Consider the following 20,949-nt stretch of genomic DNA (forward strand, 5'->3'; position numbering starts at 1 on the left):
AATTGTAGGACTGCAGTTCTTTTTTCCCCCTTTCCCTTTTCAAGTTTTAAAGGGGTGTCAAAAATACTGCTAAAGGCAGGGGCATCCCAGGTGATGGCTAAAGGCATTTTGGAACAAATATCAACAGTGTCTACACAGCCATTCTCTGGACAGACTTGTCACCTGAAAGCTCAGAGCACTGGAAGCACAGAGAGGGTCAAAGATGAGCAGTTCCCAGACTGATAAATTGGCTTTACTTGTCTCACATAGCAAACAGGAGGGCACAGGCACACCCAGAGCTGCAGAAATTGATGCCTGCTGATAAATCCTTGCACAGTAGATCAGGAGCAGTCAGGAGAGTCTCTGCTTTTGAAGGCCACTGATGCGGACTCTGCAATGGCTGTGTATTTGATGTATTGCAGTTATACCCTCCCAGGAACAGTGGCTGAAGTGCAATTATGCAGAAAGCATTCAATTCCAGAAAGGTTGTTATTTACAACAGTTTTGTACTGAGGTTTCAGAGACAGAAGTGTTCTACCAGCTTGGTCACTGAACCTTTGTGTCCTCACAGCTTGGTTATCTGAAGATCTGTATCTCACATCCTGTCAACAGCCACTGCTGAAACGGTGCTGGTCCCTGCACGTTCTCTTCAACTCAGTGACATGGATTCCTAGAACTTCTCCATACTGTGATACCTCTCCCAGCCTCACACCCCAAATCTGTGCTGTAAAAATGCCCAACAACTGGAAGACAGAATCATAAAATCATAGAATGGTTTGGGCTGGAGGGGACCTTAAAGATCATGTAATTGACCTCCCACTGGGCCAGACAGGCCAATGTGCAGAGATGGACAAGAAAGCAGCCACCTCATTTTCTTGGCAAATGTGGTTAAAAATGGCAATACATAGAGAAACTAAACATGATGCATGGATTGGGCTTTTCAAGAAAGCAAATTAGCAGTGCTTCTTTTCTCTGTGAGACTGCGTCATGGAAAGTCTGAGGGTGGCTCCAGCTGAGCATGAGTCAGAGGATTCTTCTCAGCATTTTGTAGGTTGCCCTCTTACACACAGAATTTTCTCATTATCTCTTTTTAAATGGCACAGGAATGAGGATGCTACCTGTGTCTGATGGATCTACTTGTTTCTGCAGAGGAATGCAAAAGCACTGCTGATATCTCAGAGCTAGATATTTCTGACAAGTTATTTCTATTTATTTCTGTCATCTCTGAAAAAAAATCCAACAGTTATTCACAAGAGCCCTTATTAGGAAAGATTTTGAAGATCTTGAAGGCTGCAGGAATTAAAACAGGGCAGCAGGTTAGCAAGGAAGGGAAGACAGCAAATTCATGGCAGCTACAGTGAAATGCCATCTATCTGCCTTCTATATGGAAGGATGAATTATAGGCTCAGATGACTTTGCCACTTTTCCGTCAACACTGAATGCCTTGGAAAACCCACCAGCATATGCTATGAGAAATAATATGATGAAGCTTACTACAAAGAGCTACTGAAATATACTCATTGTGAAGAAAACACAGCTCCAGAACAGAAGCCCATTTATCAAATGAGGTTTACACCTTCATTAGGGTGACATCCATTCCAGGGGTCAAGAGCACCTCAGTATAAATTGATCCCAAACTTTGCCCCTGGGATAGAACAGACAAAAACCCAAGTGCACAGTTGTGAGAATCAGATATAATAACTTGGGGCAGCCTAAGCAGTGAAGGGAATGTGACACAGCAGATGAAGAATGAGCATAAAGTGCACCAAACTAGTAAATTCTTGTTCCAAGGGTCTGAGAAATGTGATGAGGGCTCTGTCCGCACTCTGCAGTGCACCCACCCTGGCTGTGCTGTGCCATAACATGGTGCAGAACAGAACTCACTTTTCCCAGTACATCATTCTGCTGAAGAATGGGAATGGAAGCACTTTATGGTCTCTGTAAGGTTCAGCTGCAAAGGAGTCTCTCTGACACCAGAGGTACAAATGATTCTGGCACTGCAAGCTGGCCTGCTTGTCAGGAATGTCTGCATCACAGCAGGATGGTAACTGTCTGCCAAAATACCCTTGTAATTCTCCACTCAACTGCCCTCAATAATGGGCTACTGTCCTTCTTGGGTCACTAATTTTCCAGGTGTTTCTTCAGGAGTTCCAGGATTTGCCTGAAGCTGAGGTGACTTCTACCATTTAATGATTCAGCTGTACCTGTCAGGTGGCTTGTTTACTCCTGTAACACTGGAACACTGTTTGAGGACCATTTCCATATCCTGTGGATTTTCCTTTTGCAAAAGAGCCTGTGGGAGTTTGCTGCTATGGTGATTCTAAACACCTCTGAACACCTCTTTCCCTTGGGGCTCCTGCAGTGTCACTGCTAAAGTAGCAGCTGCTTTTGGTAGGACAATTTTCTCATTATTTCTTTTCAACTGAATTTCTAGCTATAAGCTCCAGTAAATGTAATGAAGTGGGTGCTTTACAAATGCAGTGAAAAGACAGTCTGCTGTTCAAAGAGTGAAATACCTAAATTAAACACATTAAGCACATAAGCCAAAGGGATCACAGAAATTAGTTTGGTCTTTCTTGGGGTTTTTTCAGAGTATTAAGTTAAACTTGCCATGAAGGACAATTTTCCCAAATCAAACCAGCTTGCTTTAATCCATTCTTCCTGTTGAGTGCCTGCAGAAATGGGCCCAGAATACCACTGTGCTTTGTTGTTGCTAGAGAGCTAAAGAGCATAATTTGCATTTCTAAATCTGCTAGGAAGGTGTGACAATGGTTTTCTAGCAGCTTCACTATAAAAATAGGAAGATGTAGCAGGAGGAAAATGAGGATGCTGGGTTTGATTTCTCTTATTTGTTTTATACATAAGTAAATTCAGTAATCTTATCCATGAATCATTCCTGACTTATGCTGCTGTAAGAAAAAGGATTCAGATTCTTCAGTCAATGCATCTGTTCTTTTAGATCCAGGAAAATATAAAATTCAAAAGTCTGTTATAACACCAAGAATAAGCCACTCTCCACCTCTACAGTCTCCATTTTATTGCTGCTTGTTGTGAAGAATCTCTGATCACAAAGATGGAGATGAGGAAAAGGAATGGTTCTCAAATTCTGTTTTGGTTGACTAGATGATTTCAGGGTAAAAAGAACATTAAATATACTTACAATGTGCACAGCCCATGAACAGACATATATAGCTTATATTCCTGAGTACAAATAATACCTACAAAATACACTAGGTATGCAACCAAGCCAATCTTAGCTTGTGCTCTGTCTTACTTAATTGGTGGGAAAAAAAGAGAAGTTTTTGGAAGAGCTCTTTCCCCACTGTCTTCTGCTTGATCGTATTTAATAGGCTTTTCCATGTGGTGTTCCAAATATTTCTCTGTTATAGCATGCTTCCTTGTGTTCTGCACATCACTTTCTGCTGTGCCTGTGAAAGGAGTCAGTCTGTCAGCCAGTTCACTTCTCACTTTGTCAGCTGCATTTTTCCAGAGATTCTCTGCAACAGTAAATCATAAAAATGAGAGGGTTAAGACCGCAGACTCTTAACAGCAGGTAAAACATAGGATTGACACAAACTCCCAGCAAACCAAGTGAAAGTTTTCTCTGGGATCTTACAACCCCCACTGCTGCATTCTTTTGCTCTGAAAGTGACATGTGTGGTGTGAGATACTGTTTTACTCTCAGCAGGGAAAAAGGCTTTCCATGTGAATCTTCAGCAGTTCCATTCTTCTTGTAGTCAGCTGAACTAAAACATGAGGCATGCAGTTCTACACAAGTGAGGAATGGTGCCTGTACCCACCCCATTTCAGGGGCCCATCCATTATCTCCACACTTCCACCTCCCCTTACTCCAGGCAGATGACACTGAACACAAAGAAACACCAAACACTGGTGTAAAGCCCTTAGTCCTGAGGTGGAACATGCTTACGAATAGCCTCTCTTCTATTTTCCAGTGCAGAGAAGGAGCCATCACTCATCTTCCTTGGGGCCTGTGGTTTCCGGAAGATTTTGGGCTCCTGGATCCACGCGTGTTTCATCGCTTCATCGGGAGTCATGCGCAGGGAGGGCTCCCACCTTAAATCCACAGGACACAAATCATTATTCAATTATTTATATCTGAAAATCAGTAAGAGGCAAGAGATTCAGCCCTGTATTTTGAAAGTCAGGTCATGAGGACATTTTTTTGAAACAAAAAAATTTTATTTTTATCCCAAAACCATGGAAAAATCTGCTGTGATCTTCTCCAGCCTTCAAAACCTATTTACGTCAGCACTGTGCTGATTAAATCCTCTGCAGCATCAAACAATTTTTAATATGCAGTTTCTGCTTCTATTAGGGTAGAGACCCAACCTTCTTGTTTAAGGTTTGGTTTTTTGCTCCACTGAAATAATTTTCTGAAAATTCTAATTCAACCAGCAAACCAAAATGAATCAATGATTCACACAGACTTGGCAAACAGAGAACACTGACAGCAACCTTCTTGTGAAACATGGTGGGATGATTTTTTCTTCCCTCCCCATGTTATCACAAGTTAGCAGTTTCTTTAGAATTTCTTTAGGAAAGTGCTCCTGAACTGCTAGAAAGAAATTTGAAGTCACTGCTAAAGAAGGCATAGTAAAGTGTCAATAATAATAGTTATACAAATGATGCCATGTGGAAAACAAAACAAACCCAAAACACCCCACCAAAAAATAAAATAAGCAAACACAACAGATACCAGAATTTTAAAGGCACAAAAGAATGAAAGCAAAGTAAAAAAAGTAGCTTGCTGCATACAGTATGAACTCACATTAAGCATCCTTTCAAGAAGTCCAAGAAGCCAGCATCATGGGTGTTCAGCACTGTGCTTAGATCCTTGGAGTCTGGGCATCTCTTTTTCCCCTTGCTGTTAGTTACGGATTTAGGAAAACCTTTGGAATCTTAAAAAAAAAAAAGACATCCTCAAAAAATTACATTAAAAACCTTCACTAAATACTTTAAAAAGTTGGATAAACAGTATCCATGTCCATCCCACTAATTCCAGTTTTGCCCTGTTGGATTGAAAATCTACCAGAATTGTGGCAAACAGGATTGATTACATCCTAGAGACCACATCCTACATTTTGTTTGGTTTGTTTGCTTGGAGCAATTTCCAAACCAAATTTATACACAGAGAAATGAAAAATGTAAATTAGTTCCCAGAGCCCACTGCATTCCTTTCAGCAACAGTATTTTTAAAGAGTAACTTCTCTATCACTTTGGCAATCAGAGGCCCATAAGATATGAAAAGCAGAGTTCCAGGTTTGTTTATACGCCTCATTTTATCCTTTTGCTTTTTTTCCATACCTCTTCCTGGAAGTATTTTTATCAGCTAGGAATTAGCTTAAGATCTCTGATCCTACTCTCTACCAGCGCTATTAATTAGTGATTAACAACCAGGGAGGGATCCAGAAAGGACAAATAATCAGAAGAAATTACCAAAGAATGTTCTCCTCCTTGACGCAGCCTGGATAAAATCAGCTGGTGGAAGACCCAATACCTTCACAGAAAATGAATTCATGAAGTTACTCCTCATTTCATAAAGATACACAACAACCCATTAGGTGAGGTGTGGCATTTTGCCCTCCTTATGAAAATAAGTTGAATGTTGCAATTTACTGTGAAATGTCTGCAAAATATTTCCTCTTATTGTGGAGGGAATTAAGGGATTCCTTAGTGCTGCCTGTACATGTCTTTGCACAAAAATATCATGGCCAGCAGAACCAGGGCAGTGATTGTCCCTCTTTCCATGGCCACACACTGGAGGCCACACCTCAAATCTGTGTCCAGTTCTGGACCTGTCACTTCAGGAAGGACATTGAGGGGCTGGAGCATGTTCAGAGAAGGGAAGAGAGCTGGGGAAGGGGCTGGAGCACAAGTCTGATGAGGGGAAGCTGAGGGAGCTGGGAAAGGGGCTCAGCCTGGAGGAAAAGAGGCTCAGAGGGGCCCTTCTGGCTCAAAGAGCCATTTGGCTGCAATAAAACTCCCTCTGGAAGGCCAGGCCATAGCCAATCATATTTCATTACTGCTTGAGGTTTCTCTTTGTTTCTGGTGGTGCAGTTTATCAAATGGGTGTGCAAACCAATCCCAAAAGTTACCTCCATGATGCAGGCAAGTTGGTCAGCTTCATTTTCCCCTGGGAACAGTGGGTAGCCTGTGTAAAGCTCTGCTATGATACAGCCTAAGCTCCACATATCAACAGCCATAGCATAAGGATGACCAAGAATCACCTCAGGGGAGCGATAGAAGCGGCTCTGAACATAGGTGTACACTGCATCAAAGATTAGACAAGAAGCAAAATATCACAGTTGGGACTGAAATGTCAATTTGCAGATTTCACAGACAAGAGGCATATGTTCAGGAATCATAAATCTGTCTATCCATGGATTGCTCACATAGGCTCTGGAAACATTTTCTAATCCCATCCTAAAAGTAAGGGGTGATACACTTTCCCCCGTTCTATTCAGAAATTGTTTTTCTACAAGTTTCACTGAAGGAAATTGTTCTACTAATGCTGTGATTCAGTTTATCCATGCTCCTTTTCCTATTTGAAGGGGTTCCATTTGCATCAATCAACAGTTCCTAAATTAAAAGCACAGTTCCCATTTCTCTCCCTGTGGTATTCATACAAAAAGTACCAATTATAATTTAACCATCTCACAGAGAAAGGCTCTCTGGACCTGACAAACTTCTTGATAAGTGAAATATTTGGATTATTCTCTTAAGTTTATTCCAGCTAACCACTCCTGAAAGTGCAATTCTGATTTCAACAGGAGTAAAGGAGCTGATCAGGCTTGGGACAAAGAAAAAGAATGGTAATATCTTACTTGTCTCTACCAGTATTTGCTCCACCACCAGTGGCTGAACAATTCACCAGGTTCTAATTAGGGGCATAGGTCAATATATTAGCCCAATCCAAGAAACAGTTTTTCCACATTATTTAAAATTAAGAAAGCTTATTAAGAAAATTACATCAACTTGACTTTTCTGCAAACCTCTTTGGTCTTCATAGCAGCTTGATCCAAAATCAATAACTTTGACTGAACCTTGCCCATTGTGGTATAATAGTATGTTCTCCTAAAAAGAAAAAAAATCACAGGGAAAAGAGGGGTTTAGCACCATATTAAGTTGGTGAAAATCAGAATGCAAATCACATTTACACTTCTCTGCATAATGAGAGCTTCAAAATCGAACCTCCTTTAGAATGCATTTGCTAACATGAGGAGGCAGCCAATAATGTGCAATTGTGCAAAGCAGAGGGGAGATTTGGAAAGGTACCCAGGCTGCAGGTAAGCCAGAAAGGGCACCAGGGAGCTCCCCAAAACTCAGGGCTGCTTATCTAGTAAAAGCCAAACTGCACCTGGCTTTGTGCTGTGCTGAATTAACCAGAACCATCCTTTTGTAAGCACAGAAAGCCCCTGGCCCATAAAGGAGCCACAGTTCTTCCCTGCACTGCTTGCCCCAGACTGTGTCAGCTCACCCCTCCCCACCTGTGTGATGCACAAGTCTCAAGGGAGGGATAAATGGACAGGGTCATGTGGATTCTTAGCTGGGTGCAGGAGGGTACAGCACTGGGTTCCTGCAATTCCAGCTGGAGAAATGGTCCTTAAACAGCTAGCTCACGGATATGTATGTGCACTGATGAGCAAACACAGCCTTCAGCTCTCTTCTGCAGAACTGAGTTTTATCCTCATTAAAAGTCTGTCTAAGTGAAGGATTTCCTTCTCCTCTACTCAGCAGACAGATGGTTACCTTTATCAACCAGTTTTACAGTAATTATATGTCAGGGCTTTGAAGGACTGAACTTCCCAGGTGGATGCCAAATAATGATGAAGTGGTTTCCTGGGTAATTAACTCATAAGGAAATGCTTCATGTGCCAGGAAGGAGAAGCTGCTACTGGTGAAAGTCAAGGCAAGGACTGACTTCCACAATCCAGGTGCTCTTGGCTCTAGTAAGGGAAGCAGCATCCCCTCCCTGCAGCTCCATATCCCTTCGTGCTCATGGTAAGACTCTGTCTCTTATACTGAATCCCTCAAAATGAAAGGGAGCTGATCAAAGTTGGAAAACCAGGACTGACTGAAAAACCAGGCTTTGGAGGCAGTGATTACCTAGCATAAAGGCCAGAAAAACTCCATATTCTACCTTATGCTGAGAAATATCATAGGAGGCATATGGGATAACAGATGTGAGTTTCAGGCAACAAAAATTCATGAAACTGTACAATTGTTGAATGAGAACAAAATTGTCTTTCCGTTAACTCACTACATTTTCACTAATATGTTGCTCTATTTAAATACAGACTACACTAATTGATGCTGCTAACGTCATTCCTTGTCAGGGCTGCCTGGAAACAGATTCCCCATTGGGCTAATTGTTTTTGGGTTATCTTGCAAGCCTCTCTTTTCATTGCAAATTGGTCTGGCAAAAATACTGGCAAGACAATGGGAATAGACAATATGTGACTTCTCAGAATTCTAAATCAAGATAGATTTAGCAAAGTGAGAACAGAATTTTATCCTTAGCATTTTTGCCTGAGAACTTATTTATTTCTTTATTGGTTAATTTGCCTTTTTGAAAATGAAATCAAGAGAAACTTTCATCTGAAGTGAAAATAAAATTAAAATCCTTCAGAAATCTCAGAAAATTGCAAACTATTAAATATGGGGCTTAAGGAGAAGGGAAATGTTTTACCTAGCATGAATGCTTAGCAGACACAGCAGAGGAAATTGGAGGACAGATGTTCCACCAAAAACAGGTGAACACCCTAAACACAGTTCCACAGAATTCCTTTGCCATTTACTAGGATACTTAATTTTATAGTTATGCCTGAGAAATTAAATAGACTTAACAGGATAACCTGAAACAGGCTACCTTGTGAATACTCCTTGTGTTATAATGTCCCTCATCTTGAAATACTTCATTTTACAAGTACTTTTCTTTTTCTCTAAGCAAAAAGTCATTACCTGAATTTGATTTATATTTGCATATATTTTGGCAACCAGATAATCTCATTTAATGCTTTGGTGAATGAACTGAATCAATGGTAATAATCAGTTGACTGTAGCATGAACATAATCTGAAATAAATTACAGCTTCTGTACAAACATCATACTGAGTTTTTAGGCTCCTGACAGCTCCTCTCAATCAAAGAATAGGATAAGCTCATTTATTCTGTACAGAATACCAGGTGATGAAATTGTACTTACAGGCTTCAGATCACAGTGAATGATTCTTTCCTGGTAGAGCACTTGCAAGCACCTCAGCACACACCGAGTGAAGTGGCGGATCAACGACAGGCTGAAGCCTTGGAAATTGTTCTTTTTGATCAGCTCATACAAATTTATTCTGTGGGGGAGGAAGAAGCAGCAGACAGAGAGCAGATAAGAGATTGGAGAATTTTTTTTTAAAGGCATGATTAGTTACCAGTGCATTAAGAGCTTGTGGACTCATGCAGAGGAAAATGACAGCTATTTCCCTTCCTGCAAATGCTGCTCTGCATGTGATATGCACAAACACGTCCCAGATCTAGAGCAGATGTAAAATCAGTGAACTTCCTTGCTAAACTCTCTGCTGTTAAGCAGCTGTGCTGATTTTTACCAAGAACAATAGTCATTCTGGAACCCAAAAAAATTTTCTTCTGTCTCCTTTTGCTGTCATTTCTCTTTGCTTTGGTATCTTGAGTAAATAATTTCTGTCTAAAGGTTTTTAACCAGCAGTAAATATTTCTAGATATGCCCCCCCATCAATTCAGGTCTCAGTAGGTTTTAATATCCCTCTGGTGACCATCACATCTTAGCAAGTTCCAGTAGCCCTGCCCAGTAGCCTGGAGAAGAGAAGGCTCTGGAAAATCTCATTGCAGCTTTCCAGTGCCTTAAGGGGCTTATGAAAAGGAGGGAGAGAGATTTTTGATAGTGATAGTGACAGGACAAGGGGTAATGATTTCAAACTGAAAAAGGAGTAGGTTTAGATTGGATATTAGGAATAAATTCTTCCCTGTGAGAGGTGTCCTCAGCACTAGCACATGTCTGCAAGGACATGACCAACTGGAGCTTTCTGCCTTCCTCACTGGAGTGTCCACTGGTGGCAGGCACGGCCCATTCCTTTGGAATTAAAGTTGCCCAGACTTAATGGAAAAGATCACAAATCAAAGGCTTTTCATGGTATTTTAAAGGCAAGAAAATTTTACCAGACAAACATTTTCTATGACAACAAGTCTTCAACTCCTCTGTGGAGAGCTAAAGATAGTGGCTCTCCCATTTCCCTGTGTGTTTCCATAACCGCTTTCAGAAAAGACTGGTCTGTGTCTTCCCTGGAGAGGAGTCACCTCTCACCCCGTGTGCCTGTAAGTGACAGACTCACATGCAGCCACACAAGGGAATTAGGTTTCTTTGGGTCAAGCTGTCCATATCATGCTGAATCTTCAGCAGAGACTGCAGCACATGCACCAAGGGGGGCTTTACTCTAAGGGCTGGAGAAGTGTGGGCAGCCTGGATAATTCCAGTTCGATTCACTGATTACAAGAAGGCTGATGAATAAAATGATCTGACTTCTCCAAAATTCCTCCAGAACTCCTCCTAAGATGCCCTGCAGCAAAGATTCATATAAAGTAAGATGCAGATTTATTTTTAAATTATTTGATAGTATTCATATTTATATACCCTGAAGTTTACCAGTCCTGAATTTACTCTTTTCCTCACAGGTCTTTCGGGGAAGAAGCCTTCAATACCCAGCACAGTAAATAAGGGATGGATCATGTCATTGCCCGTGTGAAGTCTGAACGTGGCCTTTTTCAGTTCACCTTGGGTGATCAAAGGCTCAGTTATGCAGTCTGTATTTAGACAGTGTTGCTTTCTAGCTGCCAATTCTTCTGAAGAAGACATAAAAATTAAATCTTGTAAGGCACAAGAGCTACAATTCTCCTCAAGGTGTGTGTAAAGGAAAATGTACTTTACCCTAGCAGTTCAAAGGAGATACAGAAGTGATTGCGAAAGTAGAAGTATTCCTTCATGTGGATGATATTGTGAGTATCATCTTTGTCTTTCTTCAGCAGAGCATCAAGGATCTTCACTTCTACCAAAGCCTGGCTGTGAAATCTGAAATATCACATGACACACGAGTGGTGACATCAACTCAGGATAGCATTTGTATTTCTGCAAATGCTACAAACACCATGAGCTCAGCAGGTGGGACAATTATTAAAATGTTTCATTCAACCCTGTCAACCACTGTAATTTTGATTTCTTACTGTTGATTCCTAGTCTAAATACACTGGCCTTACATAACACTTCAGGATACCTAATTTGACTTGTCTGAAAAAACCTTTAAATGAAAAGGTTTCCAGTGAGCATCCAGACTAAAATCCTGGTGCCCTCAAGTCTATAGGAATTTTCACTTTCCTTGAACAGGACCGTGTTTCACACCTACCACACTCAGACAGTGGATTTTGAAAAGCATCTTTACACTTAGTGTTCAGTGAGGGGGAAAATGGAACAGCTGAACATCTGTTTCACTGATTCTGCTTCAAGCTCACAAATTTGTAACCAGCCACTTAACAGGAACAGGTTGCTTAGGACCACAGTGTAGAATTTTTTATGTTCAAGCAAGTGATGGGCGCCTTCCAGCATATTCCTATAGTTTTGGAAGCTTGTGGGGATGCTCCCTACTCTCAGTCCTGCACAGCTGGTTACCTGGGTTGTGTATTCACTGTGTAACAGATAGAGACCTTGTGAGCCTGGAGAAACTGTGCTTGCTTTCCTAAGCTCTCTCTCCTCCAGGTCCAGGCCAGCTCCTGACATCTTCTTTCCTCACTCTGCCCTCACTGTGTTTAATGAATGTACAGGAGGTTTGATTTTGATTTGTTCATGTTATCACAGTTTGCCTGTATATAAGAGGGGTGATTTTACTGGTTTAAAGTCAGCAGATATCTCACCTTTTCTTATTCCTGATTATTTTCAATGCCACTAACTCATTGGTTTTGTGATCCAGGCATTTGGCCACCTGCCCAAATGACCCTTTCCCAATGACCTCCAAGACTTCATAGCGGTAGGCAATGTGGTCATGCAAAACCTTCAAAAGAACACAAAGGGTTCAGATTCAGGGAGTACAACAAAGACCAGGCTTTCCAGTGGCTTGTGTGTGTTTCAATCTGCTCTCCATGACAGATGGTGGGCTAGCTGCAGGTGAAGTCTACATCAAATAAGGTAACAAGGAAAATCCCAAGTGATGCTTCCATAGCCCAGCTACCTTGCTTCAAACCTGCATGACAATCAAAGTGAATTCTCCCCTGAGCTTTAAAAGGCATTTTTTCACTATGTGAATATTTATCTTCTAGAAACAACATTTATTTCACAGACAACACTTAAGAGTTGGCATAAAATCACTACAAACTTACTGAGCTCAAAACAAATACTGTAATTTTTCCACTTACCTTTAAGTAGGAACCATGCTCATCATCATAACAATTATTATTCTGGGTTTCAGGCAAACCTTCAATCTTTTTAGCTTCCAGGCCAAGAAACCAGAGCTCTGTATAATTGAAAATTTCTTTTTGCTCATAGACTGTTAACTGGTTTCTAAAATTTTTCAAGGCTTCTAAATCAGAAAACAAGAACGTAAAACCAAAAATCAATAAAATGTCAGAAACCTGATGGCAAAGTGCTTTTACAACAGAACATTTCACAGTAGAGCCCACCACTTTGAGCAGGATGCTGAGAAAAGCTGTTAGAGTTCCCTTCCAACTAAGATTTCTCTTTTTCTACAATTTCATACAAATTTCTATTTTTTTTTTCTGGCTTGCAGTATTAAGTTCAATAAAGCACTCATCATCTGTCAGCAAGACTTTTAAGAGAGTTTAGGTAAAAATTATTTAATTGTGAGGGAAGTTATGTATATAGATTTTATGAAAATCCCATCTGTTGTCTATCTGCTCCCTCAGGCTCCATAACTTACATGAAAAGTTGCATTTTTATTGGTTTGATTGCTACATTTATAAAATGTCAGTAATGTCTAGTTAACCAGAGCTTCCAAGTACTTGTTTTTCTGATAAAAATCATCAGTCAGATGCTTGAGGTTAGGAATTAAATGGAGACCAAATCTGCTTTTCTCCTACTTCTGATTCTTCCTGCATAGAATTTCAGCTGCCCTAACACCTCCACTCCCATCATTTAAATGTGGCTATATATTCAGACAGGAGCATTATAAATCTATGTGTTGCATGCATGTGTGGGTGTTTTGTTAAGCAGTGGCAGATCTTCATCCAGCAATGCAGGGATGCTAAATCATTTCAAAGCAAAAGGCCACTTTTTTTTTTTCCTAGACTCCTTCTAGAAATAGATTAACTCAGTCAGAAACTTTCTAGATCCGAGAACTCCCAAAATGCAATTTAGCCCACATCAATAAAATGGGACACAGCCACAAGGAAGTGGGAAAGGGTTTTATCCCTGTAATGGAATATTGCTCTCACCTACCCTAAGTCTTAGATAAATATACATTCTTTTTGATACTGCATGTTTCTCTTCTGTATTTGTGTTAGTCAAACCTACTGGGTACTTCCCCAAGCTGGATAATTAGTCCCATCCATATTGCTGTGCTCTAAATTGTTAAATATTTCAGCAGCCATTTAACATGGCACCTCTGGTCCCTGAGTGTCCTGACTGTACACATTCCTCATCTGTGCAGGCAGCCTGTCACTCCAGTCCTTTCAGTTTATCCAGGGATATTCTACCTGAAGCTGTCATAGGCAGTTTGACCCCGATGCTGGTGCTCTCCAGTTCAGATGGTTTTGTATGGACTCTGGTATCACTCTCAGGAAGACTGTCTGGAAGGTTAAACTGAAGAAAATTGCCTTGAGTTCCATTTTCCTGCCAAGCAGAAAAAAAATTTTAAAAATTAAAAACTGCTATATTCACAGACACAAAGCTGCAATATATTTATTTTGGATTAGTTGTGTAATCTCTATGTCAATTTTGTGCTGAGACAGAACAAGCAAGCTTGGGCACTAGAACACCCTGCTTATTCAGACTGCAAAGTGTGCCAAAAGCACTAAAGGCTGTTGGACCATGGAAAGATAAATTTCTATAAATGAGAGAAGGAAGTTAATCTTCCCGATTTATTCAGTGTATGGACTCTCTAGAAATGCTATCCATACCAATGCTGGACAGCCTTGGAGGGCTGTGGAACAATAATCCCTCTTGGAAACCATCCCAAACCAAGTGAAAGACAGGAAGTTGATTTGGAATAACCAGTATGGATATGCCATCAAATGGTGTCTGAATGACTTTGTTGTCTTCTCTGATGAAGTGATTGGCTTGACCAGTGGGAGAAAAGCAGTGAGCATCATGGACTTTGCCTTGAGCAGGGCCTGTGACACTGGAGCCCAGTGAGTGGGAGATGAACAGGATAAGTGGATCATAATGTGAGCAGCCTGCTCCAAGTCTGCTCTGCTTGTAGTGAGAGGTTGGGCCAGATGTCCTTCAGAGGTCTCTTCCAAGCGAAATGATTCCTTTATTTATTTCTCATCCTTTGAGAAAGTCCTCAAAGAAGTGGGGCTGGATGGAGACAAATACCAGTTCAGTGTCGGTCCGTGTCAGAAGGGTACCAAAGCCATATTTAAAAACCAGCACATGGTTGCCAAGACAAGGAGAACCCAGGTGATGGAATATGGACTAACAAGTGAGCAAGCTTGGTCCACCACGTCCTTGCAAGAAGTCCTGACTGGTACCACTTCAATGAAAGCATCTTGGTGCTTGTGGGGTTTGAGTTAAGGATGTGTGCAAGTAAAATGGGTTCTTTTCAAAATGAAGCATTTTTCCATACTTGTCTCTTATTCTGACCCTTTTTCTCTCTTCCCCCACACTTACACACTTGTGACACTTGGCCACTGACACTCTCTCAGTGGTACTTAGAGAGAGGCTGGTTCACCAAGCAAACGAGATGTCCAGGAGCTTTATAACTCACCTGAAAAGAGGGGAGGACGCTCTGCAAGCTCTTATTTGCTATTTGAGGCAGGCTGCTCTCAAAGGGGGGAGGGTTTGCAGCATCTGCAGCCAGACCATGCTTCACTTGACCTTCCAGATGTGGGAGGGAAAGGACACCACGACTGACTCTCTAAATAGAAAGCACAAGGAAATGTCACATAACGACCTAGCAAGCAGTTCTGTGCCACACCTATGAACAGCAGAGGGATGTAACTCCTTGGAAAATGTGTGTGGTTCACTTCTGACACCTAAAGGCAAAGGGGAAATGAGCAGATGCTAAGGCAGCTCCAGCTGTACCAACAGGCAGCACAAGGTTGTCCAGGCAATCCAGCACAATTTATGGAATGAGACTCCTCACAAGAACACTTCCATCCAGCATCAGAGCAGTGACTGCTTCAGCTGGAAAGGGTGGCTGGGTTTGGAAGCCCAGCAGCCATTCAAGGCAGCAGGACTCCTGTGAGTGGGGAAAATAAAGCCCACACAAGGTACTAAGTAGGCATGAAGTGTCAGTGGCAGAATATATCATTAACTATTCCCTGTGGCAGAAGAGAAACTGGGACTGGACTGCTGCCAAACACCAGGGGTGGACATAGTGGGAAGTCTTCCCTGTACTGGTTTCTCCATATTTCCTTCCCCCTCATTTCCTATGGAGCTCAATTTGACTGGGCCCCTTTGTTGCACTCCTTATTAGTGAGGAAAAGGCAAGCTCTCAAAAAACTTTGCTTAAAAATAAATGCTAATGCTCATTTAAATAATCCAGGATTACTAGTCCTTCCTGACTTCTTCCATTTATTATTTGCAAAACATTTCTATATAATTTGTTAATTACAGTCAGTCATTAAAGGGCACAGTTTTATGAATGTCTTGTATGTCTTATCAATGTCTTGAATATCTCAAGTCAGAGAAGTCAAACTCTTATCAGCTAAGAAAACTCTTTCAGGTAGACTATTTCTTTGGTAAATAATAAAATAATTGTTTGAAATAGCTCTGAAATAGATCAACTATGCACTGTGAAATGCAGAATAAGGTCTAGAAAGCTAAAGCTACAGCCCACATAAACCTGTGAAATTTTTCTCCTCAGGGAAGCACAGAAACATATTTGGGAAGCTTTTGACAACAAAGGTCAGGTTTGATATTTTCTTAAAAAGCAAGGGAGCAATGTTCTCAAGCCAATCAACTTTAATGAGTAAGTTTTTTATTTCAATACTGTGGAATAGCCTTTAAAAACTTAGGACAGGGTTTCTAGCAGACTTTTCCCAAAAGCTTCAAGAAACAAGTGATTTGCCAGAAGAAGTGCTTCAAATGCTACTGAACACAGGAAAACCAAAATACTTGCAGGCATTTGGGACAGTCATACAGCCACAGAGAAAATGGAAGAGGACAAGGAACAGAAGACTTGCCTCTGCCCATATTCATTCATTGTAAGAGATCATTTAAAAACAAGCATTCGGGTATTTTTGAAGTCAGCTGAAGAGTCACATACCTGATGGAAGACTCTGTTAGAGCCCAGATGATCCCTCTCTTGAACAGCCAGCTGAGACTGAGAAAAAGCATCCACATGGGAAGACTGCAAACATAAAGCGAGGCTTTAATAAAAATTATTCTGGAGGAAAAAATTATGGAACCCCTGCCTGATTTCTGTATTTCCCTCCTTTGTGGCAATGCCTGTGCCTACACAAGGTGAAAAAAAACTGCTGAAAGCATGTTACACTCTGGCAATGCCTCTCTCAATTGAGCAGGTGTTTTGTGGGCTGGGGCAGAGACAGTTTATTTTGTTATTATGCCTCTCAGATGCTTGGTGTGCCCCTCTGCTCAGCCAAGGGAAAAGGGGCCCTCTGCCATCCCTAAATATGTACTTGGAGACTGGTAGTGAGTCTACCTGGAAGAACAACTTTTAACTGCCTCATGAGGTAGATTGTGAGCCCATACATTACTAAAAGCAGCATTAAACTGATTCAGCTTGTGGTACAGATTTTATAAAAATAAAATCAGGGTTTAAGTTTACTGAAATAGAGAAAAACCCCATTGGCTCCAATGGGCAGACAGTATTAGCAATAAGTACAAAAAAAACCCATGGGGAAAGTGCTAAGCAGCTCACCATTTTAGAGTTTACTGGTGCTTTCAGCAGTTTTTCAATAAACTTGCTAATGTACAGCATTGTACACTTCTGCCCAATAACAAACTGCAAGGAAATTAAGAAATCTCTAGGATAATTTAGACCAAGAAAACTCCATGGCTAAAGCAGATTGGAGCTCTGCTCTGTAGGCTGGAGTGCACCCCACTGGGTTTGGTCAAAAGGGCTCCTGAAAGAGTCTGTCTGAGCCTGGAAGAGGCAGGGACAACTCAGATTAGATGCTGCACCTGCGCTAATACACTGTGCAGATATCCGTATTATATATATATATATGTGTGTGTGTGTGTAAATATATATAAAAGCTGTAGTGGGTGAAAGATGCTTGTATGCAAACTGATACACACACACTGTGACCTTGATTTATGCAGGTATGCAGGGCACATTGCTGCAAACAGGGAGATCAAACTGAACACACCCCGACAATGGCTCAGGCACATCCTGCCCTGAACAGAATCACAGACTGATTTGGGTTGTAAAGGAGTTTAAAAACCAAGCAGTTCCAACCCCTGCCATAGGCAGGGACACCTTCCACCAGACTTGGCTGCTCAGAGTCCCAGGCTCCAGGCATCCACAGCTTCTCCTGGACAACCTGTGCCAGGGTCCCACCACCCTCATAAGGAACAATTTCTTCCTCCCATTTCTTCTTTCCCATGGGAAAACATCCCATCTAAACCTGCTCTCTGTCACTGTGAAGCCATTCCCCCTTGTCCTGTCACTCCAGACGCTTGTCAAGAGTCTCTCTCCATCTTTCCTGTAGGCTCCCTTCAAGCACTGCAAGGCCACAATGAGGTCACCCCAAAACCTTCTCTTCTCCAGGATAACCAATCCAAATTCCCTCAGCCTTTCCTCCCAGCAGAGCTGCTCCATCCTTCTGATGATCTTGATGGCCTCCTCTCAACTGACTCCAGAGCCTGTGGCATAGCCACCCTATGCATATGCACTTAAATTAGAGACTCTAAAAGACTTTTCCACACTATATATGGAGCTAAAACTCTGTGTACAGATCTACCTGACCACATGGAGGAAATGCTGCCTTTTGACAGGTTCAGCTGTCTCACCATCAGCCAGGAAGATGCCACTCAAGCTGGGCAGACCAGCTGGAAATTGCCCCTGAGATAACTGTGCTCTGTGCTCTTCCTGCCTACAAATGAATAAACAAACCCTTCTGCAAGGGCGGACTTCAGGTCTAGAACAAACTGAGAACAGCTCTGGCGTGAGACAAAGGGTGGCTGTGAAGCACAGGAGAATGGCAGGAAAGGGATAAGTACTTAAACCTGGACATAGTAATTGCCATCTTTGGAACTGGAGATCACCCAGCCAGGGATAAGGGATGTTATGCTGTGAATCCAAAATATTACCAGTGCCAACACAGCAAATGCCACAGAAGAGGGTCACTAGACTAGTGCATCCTAAATAGGAGTGTCCTAGAGCATGACATAGTTTGACAAGAGCACCAAATATCCATGTATTAATTTCTTTAGATGATGATTCCATGGAAAACTCAGTGCCACAGAATTTTTCCAGACAATCTACAGACAATCTTCTCATGCAATCTATGTATCTTGCATTTCAAGGGACAATCACATTTGTTATGAAGGTGAGTCTGTGATACACACTCAAAACTCTATTAATTATATCAGCCCAGCTCTCAGTAAGACTATTAGTTTTAGTGCATGTTATACTTTTTCCTCACATATACTTTTTCATCCATACTTCATTCCCAGCAAGCTATGATTTTTGATTTCTGGAGCTGATGAAAATATTACATTTCATTTCAAGGTAGTTTCTTAACTGCTTTATGCTTTTCTAGCTACAAGTCAATACAAAGACAGGATTTTATAGAGAAAAAGCTACCATTGAAAACCAAAGAAACAATGACTTCACATACCTGTGCAGACTACAGAATCTTCACCCCAAAATGGCATTTTATTTCTTAGCAATTCTTTTAAAAAGCTAGGCAGCTATGTCTATATTCCTAATTTTTTAAAAGTAGATTTACTAACCACAGAGCATTAAAAATTTAAAAAACATATTTAAAACTAAGCAAGAGCTAAGGAAGAATGTGAGTGGGCTCCAAGATGTGCGGCCAGAATTTGGAATACATTTAATTTCCATGCAGTGGGGAAAGATTACCAAGATTTTGAGGTGGACATTTCTCCTTTTACAGAGTAAAAGCAAAACCAGTCCATGCCTTTTTTTAACCACAGAAATCTGTGATCCTCTTTGTCCCCCTTTCTCAAAACCTACTTACTAAGGCTTCAGTAAGTGACTGACCTTCATAAAGTTCCCCCAAATGGGTAAATAACATAAACTTCTATTTGTAGAAAAACTGATCTGTGCCTACACCGGTCCTGCTGGTGGCTGAATGGGGAGCAGGTGGATTTATTGGACAGTCCACACAATGGTTTTATTTGATGGTCTCGATCCAGGTGACCCAGCAGAACTGCTCTAGCAAAACCCTGAAGTTGCCCTATGGGCTCTGCAGCTGAGCTGTTATGGCTGAGTTCATTCTGGCAGATGCACTCCAAAGAAAAACTGCAGCAACTGTTACTATTCTACTCCATTTCACTCCTGGTTTCCCTGCTCCTGTGGCACTCAGCCTTGTCCTACAGCTCCAATGCTGCAATCCCAGACTATCATCTCCTGCTATTCCAGCCCTTCAAATCCTGGACCACCTTGCTCATTCCAGTTACCACCAAAGAAACAGAACAATGTCCTCATCCACCGCCTAGCCCACAGTCACAAAGTCTTAGGTTTACAGCATTCTGTAAAATCAGGCATCATGACACACTTCCATAATTCTCAAAATATCAGAGTATTTTTTCAGTACCACGTTAACCATAGAAATCAGAAAAGCATTAAAATTTTGGAAATTTTAAAATACACAACTACATGAAATAAAGACCCCATTGTCTCCTCATTCACATAGGCAATCTCTTCCCCCTGTTCTCAAAACTGAATGAAGCCTGTAGAATACATGGAGAGAATACAACACAGGTGCTAAATCATGCAATACATTAAAAAGCCATAGCAAATACACTCTCTCACTCAAAACACAGTAGGAACACAAACATTTTCCCCACCTTGTCAACTATTTCTGTCAGCATTACTGCGAGAGCTGTTAAGTGCAGGACAGGAGCTGTTTATTCCATTCAGAGAAGGCATTTCAGGAAGCCCACCTTCATCTAGTCAGAGCATAGCAGGAGCAGTTCCATGCACAGTGCCCTGAGCAGAAAAAAATGGATAATGCTTCTGCTTGGCTTCGGATTTAAATTTTTCTCCCGGAAATATGCCAGTGACTATTAGCTGCTCTAGTATTCTTTTGGTGGCCATCTGTTCCCTTTCTCAGCCTCCTTCTAGCCAAATATAATTTTCCATATTTATCATGGCAAGTCAGTAATAAGAAAGACAAATATAACAGGATTGGCTGTTCTCCTTGTCATCTCAGTCTGTTCTTTCTCACTGAGCTCATGTGCTTGCGAAACCAAAAAACACTTGAACTTGGATTTTGTCAAAATTTGTCACAGCGACCTTGCTATACAGTGAGCAAAATCTCTTCAACAAGACTGACAGACTGGAAAATGAAAATTAATTAATTCCTTAAGGGTTGGTTTCTCATTGGGCATTATGTGTCAAACTGTGGCACCTTGGTCTGTGGTTCTTGAGGGCATTGGTGCAGAGCTGCTCTGCCCGGTGGGATAATGAGTGTGTGGATTATTTTGGTGTGGATAATGAGACAGAACTTAGCTGCCCTCCTGTCTTTCCTCTTCCTCCTTTGGATGCTGTGCATGTATGATGGGGCACTGATGGAGGCGTCCCTGTTCCCCAGCTGTCTTAGGGGA

The 20,949-nt window shown here is 41.4% G+C and overlaps 1 protein-coding gene across 1 annotated transcript; it reads right to left on the minus strand.

Moving 5' to 3' along the window:
• Positions 1-3,249: 3,249 nt before the first annotated feature.
• Positions 3,250-20,214, minus strand: DYRK4 (dual specificity tyrosine phosphorylation regulated kinase 4; the record flags this gene model as incomplete). The annotated part of the gene is made up of 14 exons (XM_084205657.1): positions 3,250-3,476; positions 3,908-4,053; positions 4,769-4,898; positions 5,437-5,497; positions 6,096-6,268; positions 6,993-7,074; positions 9,205-9,343; positions 10,951-11,091; positions 11,928-12,064; positions 12,426-12,589; positions 13,722-13,857; positions 14,954-15,103; positions 16,457-16,540; positions 20,191-20,214. 14 exons carry the CDS (start codon positions 20,212-20,214, stop codon positions 3,250-3,252), a joined length of 1,794 nt encoding a protein of 597 aa, XP_084061783.1.
• Positions 20,215-20,949: the final 735 nt, after the last annotated feature.

This window comes from Fringilla coelebs (genome assembly GCF_963513975.1).
Source record: "Fringilla coelebs genome assembly, chromosome: 5".
Classification (NCBI taxonomy): domain Eukaryota; kingdom Metazoa; phylum Chordata; class Aves; order Passeriformes; family Fringillidae; genus Fringilla; species Fringilla coelebs.